This window comes from Ranitomeya imitator, chromosome 6, assembly GCF_032444005.1.
Source record: "Ranitomeya imitator isolate aRanImi1 chromosome 6, aRanImi1.pri, whole genome shotgun sequence".
NCBI lineage: Eukaryota > Metazoa > Chordata > Amphibia > Anura > Dendrobatidae > Ranitomeya > Ranitomeya imitator.
The window spans coordinates 345,685,246-345,709,802 of record NC_091287.1 but is presented as its reverse complement, the minus strand read 5'-3'; the positions used below and the strand labels follow the sequence as shown (position 1 = coordinate 345,709,802).

General features: G+C 36.3%; 1 protein-coding gene across 7 annotated transcripts; it reads left to right on the top strand.

Moving 5' to 3' along the window:
- Positions 1-3,121: 3,121 nt before the first annotated feature.
- On the top strand, positions 3,122-23,573 carry SALL3 (spalt like transcription factor 3). Of its 7 annotated transcripts, none has more exons than XM_069730941.1 (4): positions 3,127-3,880; positions 15,580-18,510; positions 18,727-19,067; positions 21,250-23,573. In XM_069730941.1, exons 1-4 carry the CDS (start codon positions 3,796-3,798, stop codon positions 21,679-21,681), a joined length of 3,789 nt encoding a protein of 1,262 aa, XP_069587042.1. In that variant the 5' UTR covers positions 3,127-3,795; the 3' UTR covers positions 21,682-23,573. The 7 variants fall into 7 exon arrangements, with proteins under 7 accessions (XP_069587047.1, XP_069587042.1, XP_069587048.1 ...); XM_069730942.1 differs by having other exon boundaries at positions 3,746-3,880; positions 15,583-18,510; positions 21,250-22,857; XM_069730944.1 differs by lacking the exon at positions 3,127-3,880 and adding an exon at positions 4,835-4,969.
- The last annotated feature ends 984 nt before the right edge of the window (positions 23,574-24,557 follow it).

Here is a 24,557-nt window from a genome sequence, read left to right as displayed (position 1 = left end):
TGATCAAGGACTGGCTACAGGCGGTAATGTACAGTGGTGCTGATCAAGGACTAGGGACAGACAATAATGTACCAAGGTGCTGATCAAGGACTTGGGACAGGCAGTAATGTACCGTGATGCTGATCAAGGACTTTGGACAGGCAGTAATGCACCGTGGTGCTGATAAAGCACTGGGGACAGGCAGTAATGTACAGTGGTGTTGATCACGGACTGGGGATAGGCAGTAATGTACCGTGTTAGTGATCAAGGACTTGCTACAGGCAGTAATGTACCATGGTGTTGATCAAGGACTGGGAACAGACAGTAAGGTACCGTGGTGCTGATCAAGGACTTGGGACAGGCTGTAATGTACTGTGGTGCTGATCAAGGACTGAGCACAAGAACTAATGTACCGCGGCGCTTATCAAGGACTGGGGATAGGCAGTAATGTACCATGGTGCTGATCAAGGACTGGCGACAGGCAGTAATGTAACGTGGTGCTGATCAAGGACTGGGGACAGGCAGTAATGTACCATTGTGCTAATCAAGGACTGGAGAAAGGAAGTAATGTGCCATGGTGCTGACCAAGGACTTGGGACATGGAGTAATGTACTGTGCTGTGGTGCGGATGAAGGAATAGAGAAAGGTAGATATATACCGTGGTGTTGATGAAGGACTTGGAACAGGCTGTAATGTACCCTGGTGCTGATCAAGGACTGGGGGCAGGCTGTAATGTACAATGGTGCTGATCAAGGACTGGCTACAGGCAGTAATGTACAATGGTGCTGATCAAGGACTTGGGACAGGCAGTAATGTACCGTGGTGCTGATCAAGGACTTGGGACAGGCAGTAATGTACCGTGGTGCTGAAAAAGGACTGGGGACAGGCAGTAATGTACCATGGTGTTGATTAAGGACTGGGGACAGGCAATAATGTACCATGGTGTTGATCAAGAACTGAGGACAGGCAGTAAGGTGCCCTGTTGTTGATCAAGGACTGGGCACAGGCAGTAATGTACCGTGTTGCTGATCAAAGACTTCGGACAGGCAGTAATGTACTGTGGTGCTAGTCAAGGAGGCAGTAATGTACTGTGGTGCTAGTAAGGACTGGTGATGAGCAGTAGAGGACATTATTGCTGATCAGTGAATAAGGATGAGCATTAGTGTACAGTGGTGCTTATCAAGGACTGGGGATGAGCAGCAGAGGACACTGGTGTTGAGCATAAGCAGTTGGGACAAGCAGTAGTAAGTAGCGGTGCTGATTACTGAGGGTGAGCAGTAGTGGACAATGGTGCTGATCAGGGACCGGGGGAGGTGATGTTTAGCAGCTACTGAAGTAGTGGACACTGCACTGAATAACACTAGGAATTAGAAGGGTGGCAGCAGCAGGCAGTGCCAGTACAATGAGTAGGGGTAGGCTACGTGCCAAGGTGGGGAGCAGAGTGTATGAGATGCTGCTGGCTAAGAAATCCTCTAACACTCAGTCTTAATAAGACACGATGTGGAAGTTGGTTCCATATTTGTCCACTTTCTTATTCACAAAAATTCCTTGTTTTTTGTTATATAGGTTTAATAATGAGCAAAAGTTATCATAGTAAGAAATAATGCAGCGAGGCGCCCTGAAATGAATACACCTGACAGCCGCTACGAATACAGCTACAGATGCTGCTGGCACACAAATGGTCATCAACGAGGTACATAAGGGTATTTTTAATGGGTAAAATTACTGTGGACCAATAATTTCACACTCAAACACACAGAGAGGGATTCCCTCCAACAATTTCAGGTCACTTCCAACCGGCCAAAATAGGCCATGGCCATTAAAGCAAGCAAATTATATGATTTGTGTAAGTGGTGTCTTAAAAGGGTTAAATAAATTTTAGGCCACTGATCTCACACTGGTAGTGATGCCAGGCATCGGATTCAGTTGACTAGGGAATGGCACAAATGGGATCTGGCTGGTATAAAAATGGAGAACAATCTGGGCAGGCCTAGAATGAATTGGGCCACCATATGAATACAGCAGTTACTAATCCAAATTAGGAAATCGTGGTCACTTGCCTTCCTTGATTACAAATTAATAGAATTTATATCAGTTGTCCAAGGTCATTTAACCCTTTAAAAATACATTTATTCAAATCAGTGAAAAATGGGTGTCTGAACACTTCAATGCCAGCTTTCATATCCAGGAGAACCTTTTTGGGTCGGCCTGGAATAAATTGATTTTGATGCAAGGTATCCTTTTCTGAGTATTGGCACTGTGAGATCAGTAGCTCAAAGTAATTTATCCCTTTCACTAATCCAGTTACTTGTTCATATCAGGAAAAAAGGACTGTCTGCCCACTATGATTTAAGTTTGTATGCCCAGAACCCATTTGGACCAGCCTGGACTGAATTGAATTTGATTTGTGGCGTCACCATCTGTGTGTTGGCAGTAGACGATCAGTAGCCCAAGGCCATTTAGCCCTTTTAACCCACCACTAACCTATTCAAAACATAAAAAAAGGTGGATGCGTGCCCACTTTGATGCCAGCTTTTTTGCCCAGAACCCATTTGGGTGAGTGTAGAGTAAAATCAGTCTGATGTGTGACTTTCCTATCTGTATGAAATGCAGTGTTAGATTTGTGGCATAAAATCTTTTAATCCTTTAAAAACACAGATTACCTATTCAAATCAGTGAAAAGTGGTCATTTGCCCACTTTGATGCCAGCTTTTATGCCCAGAACGCATTCAGCCAGCCAGGAGTGAACTGAATTTTAAGAAGGATGTCCCTTCCTGTGTGAATTCAGAGTGAGATTAGTGGCTCAAAGTCATTTAACCCATTAAACAAACCAACTTTGATGCCCATTTTGTGCCCGTGGTATTTAAAGCTGTGTTCAATTCTTGTCACCTCCGGACAAGTTGCTTAGTTGATTTTTTTATTATGATCACTTTTGCTGAATAAATATTTTTTTGCTAATAAGGAACTGCTGAATAAGAAATCAACTTCAGCATCATGAGTAGGACACGTGAGGGAGAGGGAGGGCGACACATGTACAAGTGCTGCACTTTCCTAACCTGGCTTCCCTCCCATCTCCTCCACCACCCACAGCAGAGCCAACCCCCTCCCTGGCAGCTGTGAGAGGTGAGTGTGCTCCTCACAGGGTCCAGAGAGGAGGCTGTGCAGCCAGGGACAGGACGAACACAGGAACAAGTCAGCATGTAACTCTGGAGAGCTCCCGGCTGTCACCTCCATCACATTCATTGTCCCTAGCAGCCCACCCCCTCCACGTTGTGTCTCAGGAAAGCGATCCAGTACTCAGCCACCTATATTCATACATCCGTACAACATAATTGTCCCGATGTGATCTGCGGATGTGATACAGGGCAGAGTGAAAGAGAAGTACAAGGGATGAGAGCACAAGTCGTGTACATGGACTAGGGACAGAGAGAGGAGACGGGGCGGGAGGACACAGCCACAAAGTTTCCTCACATCCCTGGAAGACACAACAGACACCACAAAGGACAGCAGGGGTCACGCAAACACGGCATGTGCCCAGGACCCAGCGACGATGTGACCTTCCTGCCTGCGTGTGTGCCCGGGAGGAGAGACAGCAGCTAATTGCTGGAGCCCATCCCTCATCCCCCGCCCTCAGCCGATAATCGCTGTGTATTATTCCCCATTATACTGGCACATGCGTAGTGGGCTTCGCACCGGCATCGGCTCATTCCCCTCATTTTCCAACTCTGCTATTTGTGAACTATTTTTTTTTTATTTGCCACTGATGTATCTGCAAAATAGCAGCGACGAGTCCCAGCTCTCAGCAGCAGCAGCAGCATGTCTCGTCGTAAGCAAGCCAAGCCCCAGCACCTGAAATCGGACGAGGACATCGGCAGCACTGAGGTGCTCACTGACAGCAACGGTGAGTGATGGGACGGGGGGCTCACCTGCTATTTTCTAAAAATGCACTTTTCTTCCCACAGGTTCACTTTTTATAGGAAAAGTACAGGAGCCCAAATACTAATTTTACAGAGTAGCATTTGTAGCCGGACTTATTATTTCAAAGGTTTCCATCAAACAAATATATACATATTTATTTATGCATATATATATATATATATATTACGAGCAGGGCCCTCACTCCTCTTGGTATCTGTTTTGAACTGTATTTCTGTTATGCTGTAATGTCTATTGTATGTACAAGTCCCCTCTATAATTTGTAAAGCGCTGCGGAATATGTTGGCGCTATATAAATAAAAATTATTATTATTATTATTATTATATACATATATATATATATATAAGCTAAGCTCGTCATTTGCTACAATTTTATATTATTATTATTATTATTTATTTATATAGCACCATTGATTCCATTGTGCTGTACATGAGAAGGGGTTACATACAAATATTATATTTATATCAGTGGTTTTCCCTTGGACTGTGTGATAGACCTGTCAAGTTAAAAGGAGAAACTGCTCAGTGACAAATTCAGCTTTGCTACAGCTGAAAAAGACATCTCTGCTGTGTTTCTTGTCTCCTAACATTTCAGGAAGGAGAGAATAGAAAAGTCTTTTTAGGAGTTTGGGATGGAATATTTACTTTTTGTTTCCAGCGTTTGCACCTGCAGAACAGACAGTGGTGGCTGCAGGGGGCGCAGTGTCTGGTGTGTTGGTGGCAGAGGTAGTGCCCTCTATGATAGGTGTAAGTGACCTCTCCTTGTAGGACTACATGGGATACAAGAGAGAGGGAAAGTTCCAGTGATCAGCAGGAGCTTGTACCATCCCAGTCTGTGTCCTTCCCTGCAACTACTGGGGGAATAGAGAAGGGAGGAGGAGGAGGGGGCTCTGCTGATCTTGTTTTGGGGATGGAGAAAGATCGAGGCTTGTGAAAGCCTTTCCGGAAACATCGTGCATTCTCTTGATGTCTCAGACACACACACAAGAAGAGGCGCACTCCATGTCTGCCCCTGCCCTCTCTGCTGGGGAGCTGCTCCCAAGTTCAGCCAAAGGTGAGGGGACCCCTTGGGTAGGATGTTGTTTTGGAAGCCACATGTGGTTAAAAGGTTACAAGGGACAAGGGGAGGTGGGATTGAGTGGTCTATCCCATAGAGGACACGGAAGCTCCTGGACTTACTGTCCGAACAGTCTCAGAACACTTTCCCAAACCAACAAAGCTTTCTTTACATTTTTCCTGCCCTTGCCATTTCATTAGTTTTATCAATTACTGGTGTTATGTTTTTATTCCTTTACTCAGGTTTTATCATTTGCTGCTAAAAACTATTTTATTTTCTCATATTTTTATTAGTTGCAAAGGAGAAGCAGCCTAGTGTAAAACTTCCTAGTCCCATCTGATGAAGTTTCCTGAGATGATGAGACTTTGTGGCTGGGCAGAGTATGGTTTCCTAAGATGAAAAGAGATAATCTGGTGGGTTTCCTGCCTCCAAGTAGCTGTATCATGCCCACTAATGATAGAGGAGAGGTGTTGGGGAGGACAGGCCTTGCTTGGTGCGTGTCCTTTGAGGCTGCGAATCCCAGATGCTCCCTTTTATTCTGTTAAACAGAACAAGCCATTGTGAGCAGCCTTCAGAAGAGTTTCCTGGATTTGGGAAGAAAGTATCTTTTTTGGAAGCTGTTTTTATGGCTAACAGTGAGTCTTATCTATGTAGCTGTGTCACTAGAGATTAGAGAAGGAGATATGTTAAAAGAAACGCTTGCATATGGTCTGTAGATTAAGGGCAAAAGGAGGTTTTTGTCATGGAAATGTTTTTTTGTTTACTTCATCACTTAGCATTTCTTACACTTGGTTTGTTTTGTATTGCACTCAATGACTACACGATCAAATGAATGGATTTATTTCTACGGAATGAGAAAGACAGCCTTTCCATCAAAGGGGGCTACATTGCAGCCCAGGGAAGATTTTTTTTTTTAAGCTTACTTATTGAGGGGTTTGAATAGCTTCAAATCTCCTTTCAGTGAAGCTTCAAAAATTCAATTATCTATATAATTCTCCAACCGTTAACTGCAGCGCAAGAAAACACTGAGATCTATGCAAATATCACATTTTAGAATATAAAAATATGTATATATTTTTGCCAAAAATAAATACATTGAATAAACTTTTTGGGATAGTTGTAAAATCTTAGCACCTGGAGATTCAGTAGGTTTTCAAGAGAAGAAAAATTTTATTCCATACCCAATAAAATGCTATGAGAACTTTTAAAATACAGTATTCTATATTGTATCCAGTCTATATTGTGTAAAATAATAAAATCTGCCTAAAATTGCACTGCTAACAATTTATATCAAGCATTAATAATCAGATTTTATTTGTATACGTCTAGATCGTCCCAATTAATATATGTGTCTATCTGTAGATATACGCCCTGAAAGATATAGAGGGCATGTATAGATAATATAGTAATTCATTGTCACATATTTCATTTATATTCATCTTTACTTGCACAATTGTACTTGAATTACAACCAAATATTACTACATGTCCTGATATAATTTAATAGTTATTTAACGAAAAAAAGAAGAGAATTATATACCGTAAATGATTTGAAATGTTAAAACAAATTGTATTTTATTCCAAATTAAAGATTTGGTCATTTATTATGTGTTTGGTTTATGTCATTTTAAATTTAGGGTTTAAAACATCAAGTCAGAAATTTAGAGTGAAAATTGAGCAAAATTCTGTATATTTTTCCCTTTACTTAGCATCTCGAAATATTATTATTTTCTACAATTCGATGCAATAAATCTCAGCAATGTGAATAGCACTTTTTGTTATATAGTTCCTCTCTGCAAGTTATAATTTGTAGCCAGCATCAAACGTTAAAAGAGTTTTAGCTCGCTTTATAGTCCAGCTTGTTTCACCCACATTCTTGGGCTCTGATGATTGCTGACTAGCAATGAGATGCTATAGTCTTTACCTTAAAAAAACACAAACTTTCACAGGAGTGATTGTTTTTAGATGAGTGGTGCGGTCTCACTAACTAGGGCAGAGGAGGAAAATCCATCAACTAATATGAATTTGTTAAGTGTTTAGTTTCATGTTTAGGAAAAGGAGAAATCTGACAAAACTGGGTCAGGTTCTTCGTCATATTCTGCTAATCCTCCTGTATTCTTCCTATTGATCTTGTGACTAGTAGGATACTTCATTTTCCAGTTAAACCATCGCTGTAGGGCATAAAACAGGCAAAAAAAATGATGCAAAATTGGTTTTAAATGTCTCTTGCAGAAATATACTTATTATTAAAACATTTTATTTTTGTACATAATATTGAGCAGATTAAAAAATAAAAATAGCTCCTATTTCTAGCATTCTTTTCCTGTGTGCAGATAAGAAGGCCTGTTATAAAACCTCCTAAGTCGCACCACAGATCACGGCTATCATGTTTTGGATTTTTGGTTGCAATAAATACTGTTGTATGATATAGAAGTCTGTATTTCACCAGGTTGTGTTTACATTTATTTGTTTAGTGCCTAATATCACCCTGATTAAATTCTTTCAAGGCGGCCTATTAGTGTCTTATTTCTAAACATTAATGCCCGGCACACACTAGAGATTCATTTTGTTTGGTGACATTGAAAAGGTGGGACTGCATGAAGTGCCAACAGGTTTCCAATGGCTTGTCCCTGAGGGTGGGTGTTTAGAAGTGCTTTGACAAGGCTGGCTGATTTAACCTTTGCCTGTTTTGCCCTGCCAGGGGTGGCCACTAGATGTCAAGCTCATAATACAATTAGTACATCTGTGCAGTTGACCTTGGCAGCATGGTTGCTTCAGTTGTGATAAGTGTTAACACTAGATTTGAGTGTTACCTACAGACCCTGCATGCTACACAGACCACTGTGTGTCCATGGGCTAGGATAAGACTTTGGAAACTGGAAGTCACTGGCTTCAAGCATTGCTGAATATTAATGCATACATAGTCAGTGATATGTTTCTGGTCATATGGACTTATATATACTTATTATTCTTAGATGGATAGATAGATAGATAGATAGATAGAGATGTGTGTATACATATAATATATATATATATATACATACACATACACACAATACACACGCAAAATTCATATACACAAACATATATATATATATACACATAAACTTACATATATATATATATGTTTGTGTGTGTGCATACACACACACACATATATATACACATATATATGTATACACACAAATATGTATTATATGCACACATATATATATACACATAATATATATGCGCACAATATACACACACATAAATATTTATAAATAAACAAACATACACACGTGTGTGTGTATATATATATATATATACACACAAATATGCATTTACATATATATATATATATACAAATATGTATTTACACACATATATAGATATGTATATATACACACACGTACATATATACACATATATATATATACACACAAAAATATGTATTTACCATATATATGTATACACAGAAATATACATTTCGATATATAATTTTTTATATATCTCTCTATAAAATAGCTTTTTTTGCCTATGAGAAACCTTAAAATAAATATCATTGAACAATTTATCTTATTTTATAAATCTGCTGTATTCACGTCACACACACTTAGATTCAGACCTAAAACCTTTGATAGACTTATATGATTAGATGGGGCCAGTTTAACCATTTTTGGGCATTTTTGAAAACCGTGACCCATGTACGTAGCACACTTCCCCCACCTTTCTGAGTCATTTACGTGACATACTGTACTTAATTAAAATTATTCAGAGTCTAGTGTAATAGGGAGCCCGGAGCTCTATCTAATATATTGTGGTTCCCTGAAGGTATTGTCATAAGTAATAAGCTTTAAATTAAAATATTTATTTTATAGATTATATGACAAAGGATGAAATAGAAAGAAAAACAGCACGATAGCATATAATTTGCACATAATAGATTTTCCCTTAATGTCCAAATTCAATTGAAATTACTAATTTGCTTACTTCAAAAATACAATTTTCCATCAATGATAAAACCTTTTTTTTTTATAGAAATGTATGCTGTTTTTTTTTTGCTTACAATGAATTCACATTACAAAAGTTATAATTTTCATATTTTGACCTTCAATGGAATATGAGATCAGAAATAAGTGAAATAAAGCCACGTTCCTATATAGTTACCCACGCATTCACGTTTCGGTGTAATCTGCATATTTGCTAATCATATTGGAGATGCCAAGCTTGTCTCCATGCGCAGTGTTTAAGTAGCTAATGGATTGCTTTCATGATTACAGAACTAAATAGAAGGGGGGGAAAAAAGACAAGAAGACATTTGGTGACTATGCCACAGGTGGTTGTTACTTAACAAATTCTTAGATTTAGGCCACTGAATAGATTAATCTAAATATGCTAGTCTATAAGATTGTACATAGCAATAGTGCCCTCTACTGGTCACAGTCAGTTTGGCAGCCATTGTGGCGCATGAAAGAGGGCAAAAATTTCTATTGAGTCTGGAATTTCAACGACATTGTCGAACACAGTAGGGGTCTCTATTTGTCTCCTCCTGTTTCACAGCTTGGGCTCTGTATGTGATAATTCATCTTCTTTTATGGGAATCACAGCCATCATAAAGAGTTAAAAAGAATTAATTTGCAAGAAAACAAAATGTTCTCAAACAGTTTCTTCGAATTCAGTAAAATGAGCCCAGAAATAGGAAAGTCTCTTTTCAGCCTAAGAAATATAATTTCCTGTTGCACCTATACACTCCGCAGATGATGCACCTATATGCAGTTTTATGTACAGAAACGTAATTGGTTGGCGGATTATCCTCAGCACACGCAGCAGGGCAGCGAAACTGAAAAATAAAAGTATATGGCACTGCGGTATCTGCCGGTACATGGGCAGTTCTGCTCGTGTAGACGGCTCATTTGGATCCAGTATTTTAACTTAGTGTATATGCCACCTTTAATTAAAGTTGTGGTATGCCATGCTTTATATTGCTTACCATGGTATAATGGACAGCTACGATGACGTACCATGTAGTGAGGTATTGTAGACGGATGTATATTGTGCCAAATTGTAGGTAGTAGTGTTCTCTGTATCTGGAAATAAGGAGAATATTGGCACAAAAGTTAATAATTCAACATCAAATTAAATCCAATTTTTTATATAATACAATTTTTAATAAAGGTATAATTTATACCATTAATTGGGAGATGAAAATTGTAAATAGGTGATCCCCAGTAATCTGCATACTACAAATTTATTTATTATCTACCTATAGTACCTATCTATCTATCTATCTATCTATCTATCTATGTATCTATCTATCCCATATCTATCTATCTATCTATCTATCTATCTATCTATCTATCTATCTATTATCTATCTATCTATCTATCTATCTATCTATCTATCTATCTATCTATCTATGTATCTATCTATCCCATATCTATCTATCTATCTATCTATCTATCTATCTATTATCTATCTATCTATGTATCTATCTATCTATCTATCTATCCATCCCATATCTATCTATCTATCTATCTATCTATCTATCTATCTATCCCATATCTATCTATCTATCTATCCATCCCATATTTATCTATCTATCTATCTATCTATCTATCTATCTATCTATCTATCTATTATCTATCTATCTATCCATCCCATATCTATCTATCTATCTATCCATCCCATATCTATCTATCTATCTATCTATCTATCTATCTATCTATCTATCTATCTATCTATCTATCTATCCCATATCTATCTATCCCATATCTATCAATCTATCTATCTATCTATCTAACTATCTATCTATCCTTTCATCAATTGTGACGCATTTTGCTGATGGTTGTTTATTAGTATCATTCTCATTAATGAAACCTAGGGAAGCTTTCTATGTTCACGAGCATGCAGTGAGGCATACGCTGCCCTATATGTAGCATTAGCATTCAGTAGGGTGCGTAGACCCAGCACATTATCCTCTTTACTACAAGGCATCCCTGTGTGGTCCTATTCAGTAAAAGATTTGCAACCCATTAAAGTCTCCTGTCATATTTTGAAAAAAAAAATAGTTAAAAAAAAATGTATCTTTAAAGTGAACAAATTGCAATTTAGACCTGATATTCCTATTTCAGCCATTATTTTGAAAGTCCATTAGGGATAGGAGCAGCAATTAAATATTAAACAGGTCTGCTAAAGCATAGTGTTCTCCGGTGTGTGTGACACTTCTCACTTTCTCAAATTTTACTTAACTTAATGGGGAATACAGGAGACCTGAATATCTGGATCAGCCGAGCACTTCTTTTACTCTTCTTAAAGTTACACATCAAACAAAATTGCAAATTCAAGTGCTCTGCAAGATGCCATTCACATGGCTGCCCTAGATCGGAGCAATGCTGCTTGCATTGAATAATAATGTACGTGTGTTACAGATAGATGGGCTGCTAATTAATTCTGACATTCCTGGACTGACCTCATATAGTATGTATATTCTTTTTTATCGTGTTGTAGATCAGAAACGTATTATTTATATTATTATTTTTCTAATTTCTTAAGTAGTTTTTAAGAATGTTTTTTATTTGCATTTGGCTTGTTACATTTTTGCATCTATCTACTTTATATTTATCTATCTATGTATCCCATATCTATACATCTATTTATCTATCTCATACCTATCTATCTAATATTTATCTATATATTTTATATTTATCCATCTATCTAAAATTTGTCTGTTATCTATCCCATATCTATCTCTCTATTTTATATTTATTTATCTATCTACTGTATCTTTCTATAGTATCTATTTATCTATTTTATATCTATCTATCTAGAGTATCTATCTATCTATCTATCTATCTATCTATCTATCTATCTATCTATCTATCTATCTATCGTATCTATCTATTGTATCTATCTATACATCTATCTATAGATCTATCTATCTATCATATCTATCTATAGTAGCTATCTATCTATCTATCTATCTATCTATCATATCTATCTATAGTATCTATCTATCTATCTATAGAGCTATCTATCTATTGATCGATCGATCTATCTATCTATCTATCTATCTATCTATCCCATATCTATCTATCTATCTATCTATCTATCTATCTATCTATCGATCTATCTATAGATTTATCTATCATATCTATCTATAGATCTATCTATCTATCTATAGATCTATCTATCGTATCTATCTATCTATAGATCTATAGTATCTATCTATCTATCTATAGATCTATCTATCGATCTATCTATAGATCTATCTATCGATCTATCTATCTATCTATAGATCTATCTATCTATAGATCTATCTATCTATAGATCTATCTATCGATCGATCTATCTATAGTATCTATCTATTATCTATCCCATATCTATCTATTTTATATTTATTTATCCAATTATCTACTGTATCTATTTTATATTTATTTGTCTATCCCTTATCTATCTTTCCCACTGGGTAATTATTCCATACATAATAAGCATTTACTATCCACTTGTTTTTCCAGTTAGTGATATTGATATTTGAAGAAAATAATGTCCACAGCTGATAATTTACATGTGCACCCTCATGGAGGTTATTCCGCACACTACTGTTTCACCAGAATACATTAAAAATCACAACAAGCCAGGCAGTGTTAATTCATCCAATTCTACAGGAAACCACTTGAAGAGAAACATGCCTCTTGTATTTTTAAACTGCTGCAAAAAAGCCAATTCTCAGTGACCGATTCTGAACATGATAGTGTGTGTGATTAAAAAAAAAAAAAGTGCTCCACAGCTGCTGTCATTACTACGCAGAACATTGCTGCGTAAAGGACCTAAAAGTATACTTGAGGTAGTAAAATAGTTTCCACCTTAGGTATACTTGGGGGCGAAATTTGTGCAAAGTTCATCATTAACGACCATTCATTGGGAAAATATTTAGAAATATAACCAGAAATATTGGATTCTAAAAAAAAATTTAATATCTACAATTTTTATCTACATTTTTTAATCTACATTTTTATCAAATTCAATCATATAGTTGGGTATAAATTGAAACGTGTACATTAATACCACAAATACACACACATACAACCCATAAATATATATTTATCATGTACATAGAGCAAATTCTATCCACAAAGTACATAGTAAAATAAACATGAAAAATATATATATATAACAAAGTCATATCTACAATTTACCCTCACGAATCAAAAAATAGAGCTAATATATATAATATTTTGTAGCTTGGAACCATTTCTTGGTTTTCAAACGCTTATTTTAAAAAAGTAATCTGAAAAGGTAATTTGAAAAAATGTAATTTGCGGTTTGTTATGAGGTAGTATAAATTACCTTACTTTTCTAATACTACTTATTGTAAAAAAAAGTTTGGGAAAATAAATATATATTTTTTTTTCTAACAACAGCTTAATAAATCTTTTTTTTTTTTATAGATAACTATTTTAGTTATGTTTGTTTTATTATCTTCTATTAATAGATACATTTGTTTTGGAGCCAATATTTTAAGGCAGACACAAAAATATTTTTATTTTGGGCTATAGTTAAACTGTATAATAATTGGTAATATCTTTAGAATACAAAAAAAGACAAAAAAAAATACACTCACACATATATATATAAATATGTATATACAAACATATTTGTACACATATATACACACATTTATATGTGTACATATGTATGTGAATATATACATATATACACACATATGTGAATATATATGTATATATGTATACATACACACACATATATATATATATAGGTATATATGAATATATACATACACATATATGACTATATATGTGTACAGATGTGTATATATAGTATATATATATATACACATACAGACACGCATATATATTTATATACACACAAACATGTTTGCACATATCTACACATATATATATATATATATATATTCACCCACATAGATGTGTAAATATATAAATATGAATGTATACATATGTGTGTATATATATATATATATATATATATATATATATGTACACACGCACACACACATATAATCACTGCTAAATTAATAATAGCACTTAAAAAGTCCCAAGCATTCGTTAGCATTTTGTATACTGGTAGTTGATAGTAGACTGAAATACATTTGTGCACAATCCTGTTTTTCCTGACCAGTATAGTGTGCTTACAGTATAGTTGTCATCCGTCCATCTCTGCCTCTCAGCACTATGCCTACTGACTACTACTGTCTGTCCTGTAAGACAGAAATCAGAGCATATATGTATAATATGCGGAGACGCAATACGCAGGTCCTGAGCAATGAGTGTGCATTCCTACCCAGCAGCTTTTCCAATCCTAGAAATGTTTTTTTTATATGTTCATTTCTCATTCCAGCACAGCTATTTATTTGATCAGGTGTGAATTAGAATTCTGTTCATTAAACATGCTTGTTATTCAGCACAAGAGGGTAACGCAAGTCAGAGGAAGTGACTGCCTACAACAGTAATTAAACATGTGTAACCAATTAGTGGGTTTTCTACAATGGCACAAGCATATAATTTACAGAACCTTTCTATAAGAATAGATGAAAATAGGTACAAAACGTGTGTCTGACTGCAGCATACTTATGTTTAAACATGTCAGCAGAAATGCAGTTTAAATATGTAATTCTTAGTTTGTTCACAGATCTGTGATCTCGATGCTGTGTCGGAATAACATGTAATTTTAGTTTCCTGCTAACAAAATATGGCATTTGACAGCATCAATTATTTTTGTAGAGGACTAGCAGTTAAGTGTCAGGTATTTTTTTTTTTCCTGGCGTAAATACAATTCACGTCAAGTGTTTAGCATATATCCATTTACAGCTTGGAAAGTAGTTTGCATGTATATGAACTCTTTGATATAAAAAAATTTTTCTTAACCTAACGATACATCTTTAAAAGTTCTTACTGCTTAGGCCGAAGGTCAACGTAATTAAGATCTTATAGGTTTGCAAAAGAGCACAACCAGAGCTACTAATAGTTACCCAACTTACATGATAGGTAGTGTAATAATATTTATATGAAAAGCAGTTGATTAAGAAATATCTTTAAATATAATTGTATTTTAATTATACATAGTTGTACAGATTAATAAGGATTTAATACGTCTTGGCTATGAAAAGGACAAAATAGATAAAAAGTCAAAGACTGTCCGTATAACAGGTTCTGCTCGATGTCAGGCACTGCTTCAACTTTGAAAGGTTACAGATTAGTTTAGCAATGTTAACTGAACTGGCAAAGGCATCTATAATTTTTCTGGAAATTAGGAAGCTTGATGCTAAAGGGGAATCCTAATGAGCCCATCAAAAGCTTGATTTGTACCCAACAGACAAGGTTGCTGTGAATTGTATGAAAATATTGGAAATCAATGGCTTCTATGGAATTTCATTAAGAAGCAGTATCCACAATTGATAGAGCTTCATAATTTGATGGATTGTGCAAAGAAAAATATTAGCTAGGTAAAAAGAGTCATAGAAAATTGTTGAAGTGGGGTAATTTGTACAAAATAAAAACTATTGATTTTACTCGTGCAAAATTTTCAAATGTGGAACACTTTATCTTTCAGCTTAATAGCTTATGCAGTCTTTTCATTTGCTTTTAGCAGTACCTGGGGAAGGACCAGATGATGGGGATAGCGGGAATGAAAGCCGAAGTGGAAGTGAGGAGACCAATGTTTGTGAAAAATGCTGTGCTGAATTCTTCAAATGGACTGACTTCTTAGAGCACAAGAAAACCTGCACTAAAAACCCTCTCGTGCTGATTGTAAATGATGATGTAGCAGCATCAGCCTCAGAAGAGTTTCCCGAGCCATCTCCTGCAAGCTCTTCAAGTGATCACGCAGAGAGCGAGACTGCAGAGGAAGCTGTCCCGGTAGAAAATAATGAAACTTGTGATCTAAAAGAAACAGAAAAGGAAGAGGAACCTATGGAGGTTGAAACCACTGAAGAAAAAATTTTTCCAAATCAAGAAGCCTCAAACACTTCTACTCCTCTACCTCAGATACCTGATCCATCTTCCATGACTAATTACAACATGCCAAACACTAATGTTACATTAGAGACTCTTCAAAGTACAAAAGTGGCAGTTGCCCAGTTTTCCCAGAGTGCACGGTGTATAGGTGGCACAGGTGCTGCCACTGCAGCTACAGCTATGGCAATTCCAATGATTCTAGAACAATTGATGGCACTACAACAGCAGCAGATCCACCAACTGCAACTCATTGAACAAATACGCAGTCAGGTCGCACTGATGAATCGCCAGCCACTACGTCCTCCATTGACCCCTTCAGTTGCAACACAAAATCCTCCAATTCCAACACCCAGTCAGCTGCAAAGCTTTACTGCACATCCAAGCCTTCAGATAACACCGGTAGTCGCAGCTACCCTTGCAGGATCAGTATCTAGCAACCAACAAACATCATTTGAAAATCCACAACACACATCACAACCTGCCTCTGGGGCAAGTACCCCAAATATCCCATGTTCTGTCTCTTGTCCACCAACAGAAACAAGCACATTAACAAATGCTAAATCAACATCAGTAACTCCAAGTCCTGTGCCCAATACAACGATCAGTACTACTTATCCTCAGAGCTCATCTACTCCTCCTTCAATTGGACATGGAAATATCCTCACCTCACCTTCTAGTTTGCCAAGCCCACTTCTACCTCAGAGTTCTTCAAATAGTGTGATCTTCCCCAATCCATTAGCAAGCATAGCTGCAACTGCTAATGCATTAGATCCCCTTTCTGCACTTATGAAACATCGCAAGGGAAAGCCACCGAATGTATCTGTGTTTGAGACCAAGTCTACTTCTGAGGACCCATTTTTTAAACATAAATGCAGATTTTGTGCCAAGGTTTTTGGAAGTGATAGTGCTTTACAGATCCATTTGCGCTCTCATACAGGTGAAAGGCCTTTTAAATGTAATATATGTGGAAATCGATTTTCCACAAAAGGCAATTTGAAAGTTCATTTTCAAAGACATAAAGAAAAGTATCCCCATATTCAGATGAATCCATATCCTGTTCCAGAATATCTAGACAATGTTCCAACTAGTTCTGGAATACCATATGGGATGTCTCTTCCTCCTGAAAAGCCAGTAACCACATGGTTAGATAGCAAGCCAGTATTACCAACAATACCAACATCTATTGGGTTGCAACTCCCCCCCACAATACCAGGTATTAACAGCTATGGCGATTCCCCCTGCATTACTCCAATAAATAGATCACCTCAAAGGCCATCTCCTGCATCAAGTGAGTGCAACTCTTTGTCTCCAGGCATAAATCATAATGAAACATCCATGGTAACATCCGCAGAATCTCCACAATCTACTCAGACAGTCACAACTGCTGTCCCAAAAACAGAACCCATTGCCCTTCCTCCTACCATTGTAAGAACAGCAGAACAACCTGCGAGTGGACAGATATCCTCTCCTGTGACAACACCTATTCCCACGCTAACAGATACCAGTATATCAACAAGCCTCCCAAATCCAGTGCTTCCATCTATGCCTGACCCCTTCAAAGCAAAATTTCCATTTGGTGGTCTTCTAGAGTCTATGCAAACATCAGAAACATCAAAACTGCAACAACTAGTTGAGAACATTGATAAAAAAATGACAGATCCAAATCAATGTGTCATTTGTCACCGAGTGCTTAGTTGTCAGAGTGCTCTTAAGATGCATTACAGAACCCATACAGGAGAGAGACCATTTAAATGCAAAATTTGTGGACGTGCTTTTACTACTAAGGGAAACTTGAAAACTCATTTTGGTGTTCATCGGGCAAAACCTCCATTAAGAGTTCAACATTCATGTCCAATTTGTCAGAAAAAGTTTACTAATGCTGTTGTCCTGCAGCAACATATCCGTATGCATATGGGTGGACAGATTCCAAATACCCCTTTACCTGAGGGCTTCCAAGATGCAATGGACTCTGAGCTTTCATATGATGAAAAGAATTTTGAAACACTGAGTAATTATGATGAGGATTTTGATGATAATTCTATGGATGATGATCTAGAAATGAAAGATACAAATGACCCTTCAAAGCCACTGATACCATACCCCGAGTCATCACCTTCTTCACCTCCCACTGTTATTTCAAGTATTGCTGCTTTAGAAAATCAGATGAAAATGATGGACTCTGTTATGAATGCACAGCAATTTATTGGTTTAAAAACCTTAGAAAATGGATCGGGGGAAAGTGATCGCCTAAGTAATGATTCTTCATCGGCTGCAGGGGATCTTGAGAGCCAAAGTGCAGGCAGTCCTGCAATGTCTGAGACCTCTTCATCAATGCAGGTTTTGTCACCTGCACATAGTCATAGCGAAAGCATCAGATCAAAATCTCCCCATGTAGTTCATCAAGAGGAGCCACCAGAACTACAGCTTAAGACAGAAAAGCCTGACAGCCCCTTGCCTGCCCCAGAAATTGAAGGTGCACTGGATCTGACATCCACCAATCCTGTGAGACCAATCATCAAAGAAGAGGCCCCTTTTAGCCTGCTGTTCCTGAGCAGAGAACGTGGTAAGTTTCAAAGTACTGTTTGTAATATCTGTGGCAAGCCTTTTGCTTGCAAAAGTGCATTGGAAATTCACTACCGCAGCCATACTAAAGAACGGCCATTTATTTGTGCAGTCTGCAATCGTGGGTGTTCCACTATGGGTAATTTAAAACAACACTTACTGACACACAAATTGAAAGAGCTCCCATCTCAGTTATTTGAACCCAACTTTACTCTAGGTCCCAGCCAAACTACTACTAGCCTGGTCACCAGCACAGCGCCTGCCATGATCAAAATGGAAGTGAATGGTCACACCAAGCCGATCTCATTGGGTGAAGGTCCTCACCTTCCAGCTGGAATCCAGGTTCCTGCTGCACCACAGACAGCGATGAGTCCAGGCATCACTCCTATGCTGGCACCCCCTCCACGACGAACTCCCAAGCAACACAACTGTCACTCGTGTGGGAAGACCTTCTCTTCAGCAAGTGCACTACAGATACATGAACGTACTCATACTGGTGAAAAGCCATTTGGTTGCACAATCTGTGGTAGAGCATTTACCACAAAAGGGAATCTTAAGGTAAGGTGAAATCTCTCCAGTCATACAAAAGAAAAAGGATTTGGGGGAAAAGAGCTGTCAGTCAATTACATTTACAAAGTTTTAAGATTTTGTACAGACTGAAATGTCATTGTCATTTCATAAAGCAAATGACATAACATGTTCTAAAGGCTGCCAAGAAATAAAAGGCATAGTTGTGCCCAAATGCTTTGAACGTATGAGAACTCTGTATGCACATGCTGCAGATGAGCCCTTGAACGAACATTAATATAGTCTATAAACCATATGCAGCTGCAATTTCAATTTAGTTTAGTAAACTTTGCAGTTTACTAGGGCCTTGTGAATATATTCACACTCTCTATTAAATTTATATTTTCCAAACAAGTAGGTGAAACAGTTAAAGCTTAATTATTTAAAATATGATAGTTTTGTTATGACAATGACTTAAATCCTCAAGCCCTTAATATCTATAAAATTCTGCTTGTAGCAAAACATCCCAGAGGCATATTTACCACATGTATTCCATTCCTAATCGTGAGCGCATTATAGCGGATACTTCCAGGACTGATGCTTTTTATCACTGATTATGTCTCTTTTGGCAATAGTTGGCTTTCTCAACAAATGATAATTTGTCAGAGTAAGAAAGAAAAATCATCACAGCTTTTTTTATTTTTTGGCTATGGATATCAAAATTATGTTTATGGAACAGCTTAAAATTTGTATCACTAATCCAAGAGATATGATATAAAATACTAGACGTTATCTCACTACCAATAGGTAATTTAAGTAATTTCTTTGTCAATATGACTATATAGTGAAAACATTTTCTTTCTTACACTGCCTTTTTTAATACTGAGTTTATGTGTATTTGATATCTTTTTATATTGTAGCTGCAGATCAGAGTAACATTTTCTTTCCAGTTTAGCAGCATCACTTTGGATTGCTTTTGACTGTGCATTGTTGTTTGTGGGACCGAACCCTTTTTCTTTTTGATCCTTCTGAGCACTATGTCTACAATGTTAATTGATTAGGTAGACAAAGTGTACTACTTTATTGTTAGTGTCAAATTGTAGGCATTTGCAAAAAAATATATTTTTTTAACTGTGCAGAATGATTATGCAGTTTGTACTCTTCCATTAGGAATAATTGGCAAATGTAATCTCCCCTAGAGTCCGAAATCTTCACATTCCGTGAGCACCTAATTGACTGGAGCTGTTACCCTCTTTTTAATGGATATTTAGTTCAGAAAGGTTTTTAAAAATGAGCTTGCAAAAGTTGAAAAGTATTTTTGTGTATGAATAATGACATAACAAAAAAACACAACAAAAAAATGTGGTGTCTTGATATAGTGAGATGGAACTAGTAGAAAATGTTAATTTTGTTATTGTTTTTTTTTTATTTGACCACTTAAAAAAAGAGTAAAAACACAATTATTCCATACAAAAAGGTCTCAAATATGTATCTAGTCGATAGATGACAAAATGTTAAAATATTATTTTTACCATTGGAGGATAAAATATTTATGGGATTTAGATATACAGAGTTCATCACCGCTGCCAACTCCCTCTAGGTACAAAGCAGGTTTCCTCAGCCATCTGGATATTGAACAAGCCATGGCATGATTTATTTTATTATTCTGGAGGTTTTGAAAAGAGTATTTATTTTTAGATAAAATGATCTTTGTTTGTGCTGCCTGCTACTGTATGTTTTCTCATCTCACAATTTACCTATGTAGAAGAGGAATGCCTGCGGTAGAAATAGTTATGGTTGGCCTTGCTATTTTGTGCACCTGCAATCTGTAATTGCAGACCTCATGGAGGCATTTAGAAGAATTGCCAGGAAACCCAAAATAAAAATATAGTATGAAAAACCAAAACCAAAGGCATTGAAAGAATTTCATTAGAAGAATTATATAACTAACTTTTAAAGTCCAGAATTAGCATTGTCAGGCACAGATATCACCTCGTAATTTTACATTGGTTGTGGTATATTTTTGTGTTTTTCTTTCATAGGCATTTTTTTCAGCTAAGATATCCTAAATGTGCCAGCATCTTATAGTGGTATTCATATTCGCAAATTAAAAATAATTACTATTGCTTGTTTTATATATTAACCTTTCTCTTTCTTTTATGCGACTTTTTGTAAAATGAATCCACTAAAACCTATACGTTTTGTTTTATTTTTGTGTCTTCTCTACGCGTAGGTCCATATGGGGACTCACATGTGGAATAATGCTCCTGCAAGACGTGGTCGTAGACTTTCTGTGGAAAACCCCATGGCTTTGTTAGGAGGTGATGCACTGAAGTTTTCTGAAATGTTTCAGAAAGATTTAGCAGCTCGAGCAATGAACGTCGACCCTAGTTTTTGGAATCAGTACGCTGCTGCTATCACAAATGGGCTGGCAATGAAAAACAATGAAATTTCTGTTATACAGAACGGAGGCATTCCCCAGCTCCCAGTCAGTTTAGGTGGAAGCGCTCTTCCTCCATTAAGCAACATGTCCAGTGGGATGGACCGAACACGTACTGGTAGCAGCCCCCCTATCATTAGTATGGACAAAGTGGGTTCTGATTCTATTGTAACTCGACCATTCACAAGGTTTATTGAGGAAACCAAGGAAATTGGCATAAACTGAGTGCAATTGAAAATAAAAAAAAAACAAGACTCCTCTCCTCAAGTGTTGTACTATTTGTTGTACAGGTTTTTGAACTTATCACAGTGACCTAACTCATATTCCTACTGCCCCTTTCCCATAGCAGAAACGACTGATGGATGCTGCAGAGATGTATTTTCGAGATTGTGCATGGTACTTTCAGCAGTTAAACTGACTGGAATGGACTATACCCTCTTTAAACATTAATCAAAGTTCATTAAATAAGTGGATACGGGCGCCCAAAATTTGTTTGTGTTTGATATAAAATAATTCAACTTCTGTACAAAAAAAAGACTTCTTTTGTCCAAAACAATAGCTGGCTTTGTTCAAATTAGATATCAACTGAAAGCCTGTTTGTAAGGATTCTAATACAGTACTAAGTAATCCGACTTTAGTATTCCCAAATGTATTATTACAGTATCCTCATCTGTAATATTTAAAATAACAAAATGCTGGTACCCCCCAAAAAAACAAAACAAAACAATTCTTCAGTGATATTTTGTACAACCAGGTACATCTGAATTTGTGACCTTTTCTTAGCAAGTTTTCTTTGCTGTACTCCAGTGACGTTTCCTCCAATGCAGGCAACATTGTGACGTTTCATTTGGACGATAGCATGCTATACATGTGCGAGTATCTGTCTGTATCAAATCCTTTAATTTAATTATTTGTAGCTGCTACGAGGACAGTCATTCAACATAAAAGAGAAAATGTATGGAGAACTAGTTTGATGGTTGGAAAGCCACTCACAGTCAAAACGTTTTCACTCTAAAGTATTCACATCATAGGAAGCTGTGAATAAAAAAAATGTTAACTTCACTGTACAATAAAAGGTAATGTTTGTATATTGTGCTCGCAAACTCTTATTTATATTGTTGCACTTTTGGTATTTTGTACTTAGGGGAATTTGTTGATAATATGAAAAAAGTGACCAAATATGTGAAGGAATGTTTTTTTTGGGGGGTCAAAGTCACATATGGTGAAAGAAAAAAAAGTAAAGAAATGAAATAATGGTTTGTTACTTTCTGTCAAAAAAAACACATCAGAGCACATATGAAATATCCAGAACAGAATAGAGAATTTTCTCTAGAATAATTTCACATCTTTATTTCTGTTTCTCCCTATAATGTGGCATCAATAAAGAGAAAATGAATTGTTAATAACCGGAATACGCATTCTCATAGTTTACATTTATTTATGTATTTATTTATTTTTTTCCACTTTATTATTGGTTTGGTGAAATGGTCAACTTTGTGTATTAAGAAAAAGAAAGAGATACAGAAATAAAGAATAAGCACGATGGAGGTCCTATGCCATTATATATGCACACAATCAGTATTGAGGGGCTAACAAGCACTTTGTATTATACTGTATATATGTTGCATAGAATTTGAGGGATTCTAGTCTAATAAAAGCCTCTTATGTACTGTTTAGTTTACTCGTGAGACCCCATGCAATTCCATATTATTTATTGGCTTTTTAGTACAAAACATTTCAGCGTAAACCAATAAAAATGTGTCACTTTATAGTCAAGAACAGAGAAGCATTTACAGACACGCAAATTCTATTTTTTAATATGTCAAAAAAGTCTTTTAGAAACAGTAAATAATACTTACAACAATGTTTCTTTCTTTCTTTGTCATTTGTGTGAGATGCTCTGCTTACCTTGAAGTATGCTTAATAAGGGATTAGAGAAGTGTATACAAAGTTGGTACAGTTCACAATCATATTGGCATCTTGTGTTGCTAGACCTTTGTTTTACTCCCTGTGTGACATAATGAGTGATGGAAAAAAGCAACATAAAGAAAACATATTTTCATACTGCAGTAAGATTCAGAGGTAATAAACTGCTTGAAACATGGGCCTGAAAATTATGATTGTGGAATGTTTTTTTTTTAAATGTTCTGTGTTGATTACTTAAAATAAGTACTGATCTACGTCTGGGCTCTTCTATGTGGAAGTGAATAAAATGTTACAAGGAATTACGTGGCTGGTCTAAAAGATAAGGACTAGAATAATGGACAACTTCACTTCATACATTCAATGCAGTTCCCTTTTAGGGATTTAAGTTTCTATGTTTTATCTTCTACAGCAGAGTGTATGAGATGTGGAAATCTTAATTTTTTGTTAAAATAAGAGCCAAAATAATATTAACTGGAGGTTTAATTGGCAAAATAAATACGACATCCAATCAAATTCCAGATTTTTTTTTTGCATAGTCACATAGGTTGAAATAAGACCTAGGTCCATCAAGTTCAACCTTTCTCCATCAATTACCCATTTTTTGTTACTAAATTATCAATTAAGGAATTCACTACATTTATTATTTAACTTAATGCTTCTTCATGTATGACAAAATAATACTAAATCTATGGATGCAAGTATATATTCTTATACATATCCTTAGCTTATATATTTATTTTTATGGGTTCAGATACATTTAGCTTTTTTTCAGGCATTTAACTACATTAATAAGGTAATGCAAAACATAACCAATAAGTGATTTATACTCTTAAAGACTGCCTCTTTACCAAAATCAATCCCATACCCAGAGCAGATTACTAGTGATAATTTTTTAATTCCACCATATATTATAAATACCGGCCATCTGAGAAAGTCACCCACGAAAAAAGACCAATTTTCACTGCAATTTTGGGTAGTTTTAAATACTTGAAAAAGAAAAAAGTACAATAAATTACAGTGCAGGTAACTTCAAATATGTTAACATGGCACTAGTGTGGTTAGTTGAGATGAAAGAGTTAATAATATATCCACTAGTACAGTTTACACTGGCTCATATAAAAGAAGGACAGAAGGAAATTTAATTTTGAATTTCACTATTTTATCTGAAATATTAA

What these genes read in the sequence shown, in the direction of transcription:
- SALL3 (XM_069730940.1), top strand. Translation starts at nt 5,496, where the DNA reads ATGCTCCCTTTTATTCTGTTAAACAGAACAAGCCATTGTGAGCAGCCT. An exon ending in AGCTGTTTTTATGGCTAACA is followed by an intron (nt 5,608 to 15,579) that starts GTGAGTCTTATC and finishes ATTTGCTTTTAG; the next exon opens with CAGTACCTGGGGAAGGACCA. An exon ending in CCACAAAAGGGAATCTTAAG is followed by an intron (nt 19,068 to 21,249) that starts GTAAGGTGAAAT and finishes CTCTACGCGTAG; the next exon opens with GTCCATATGGGGACTCACAT.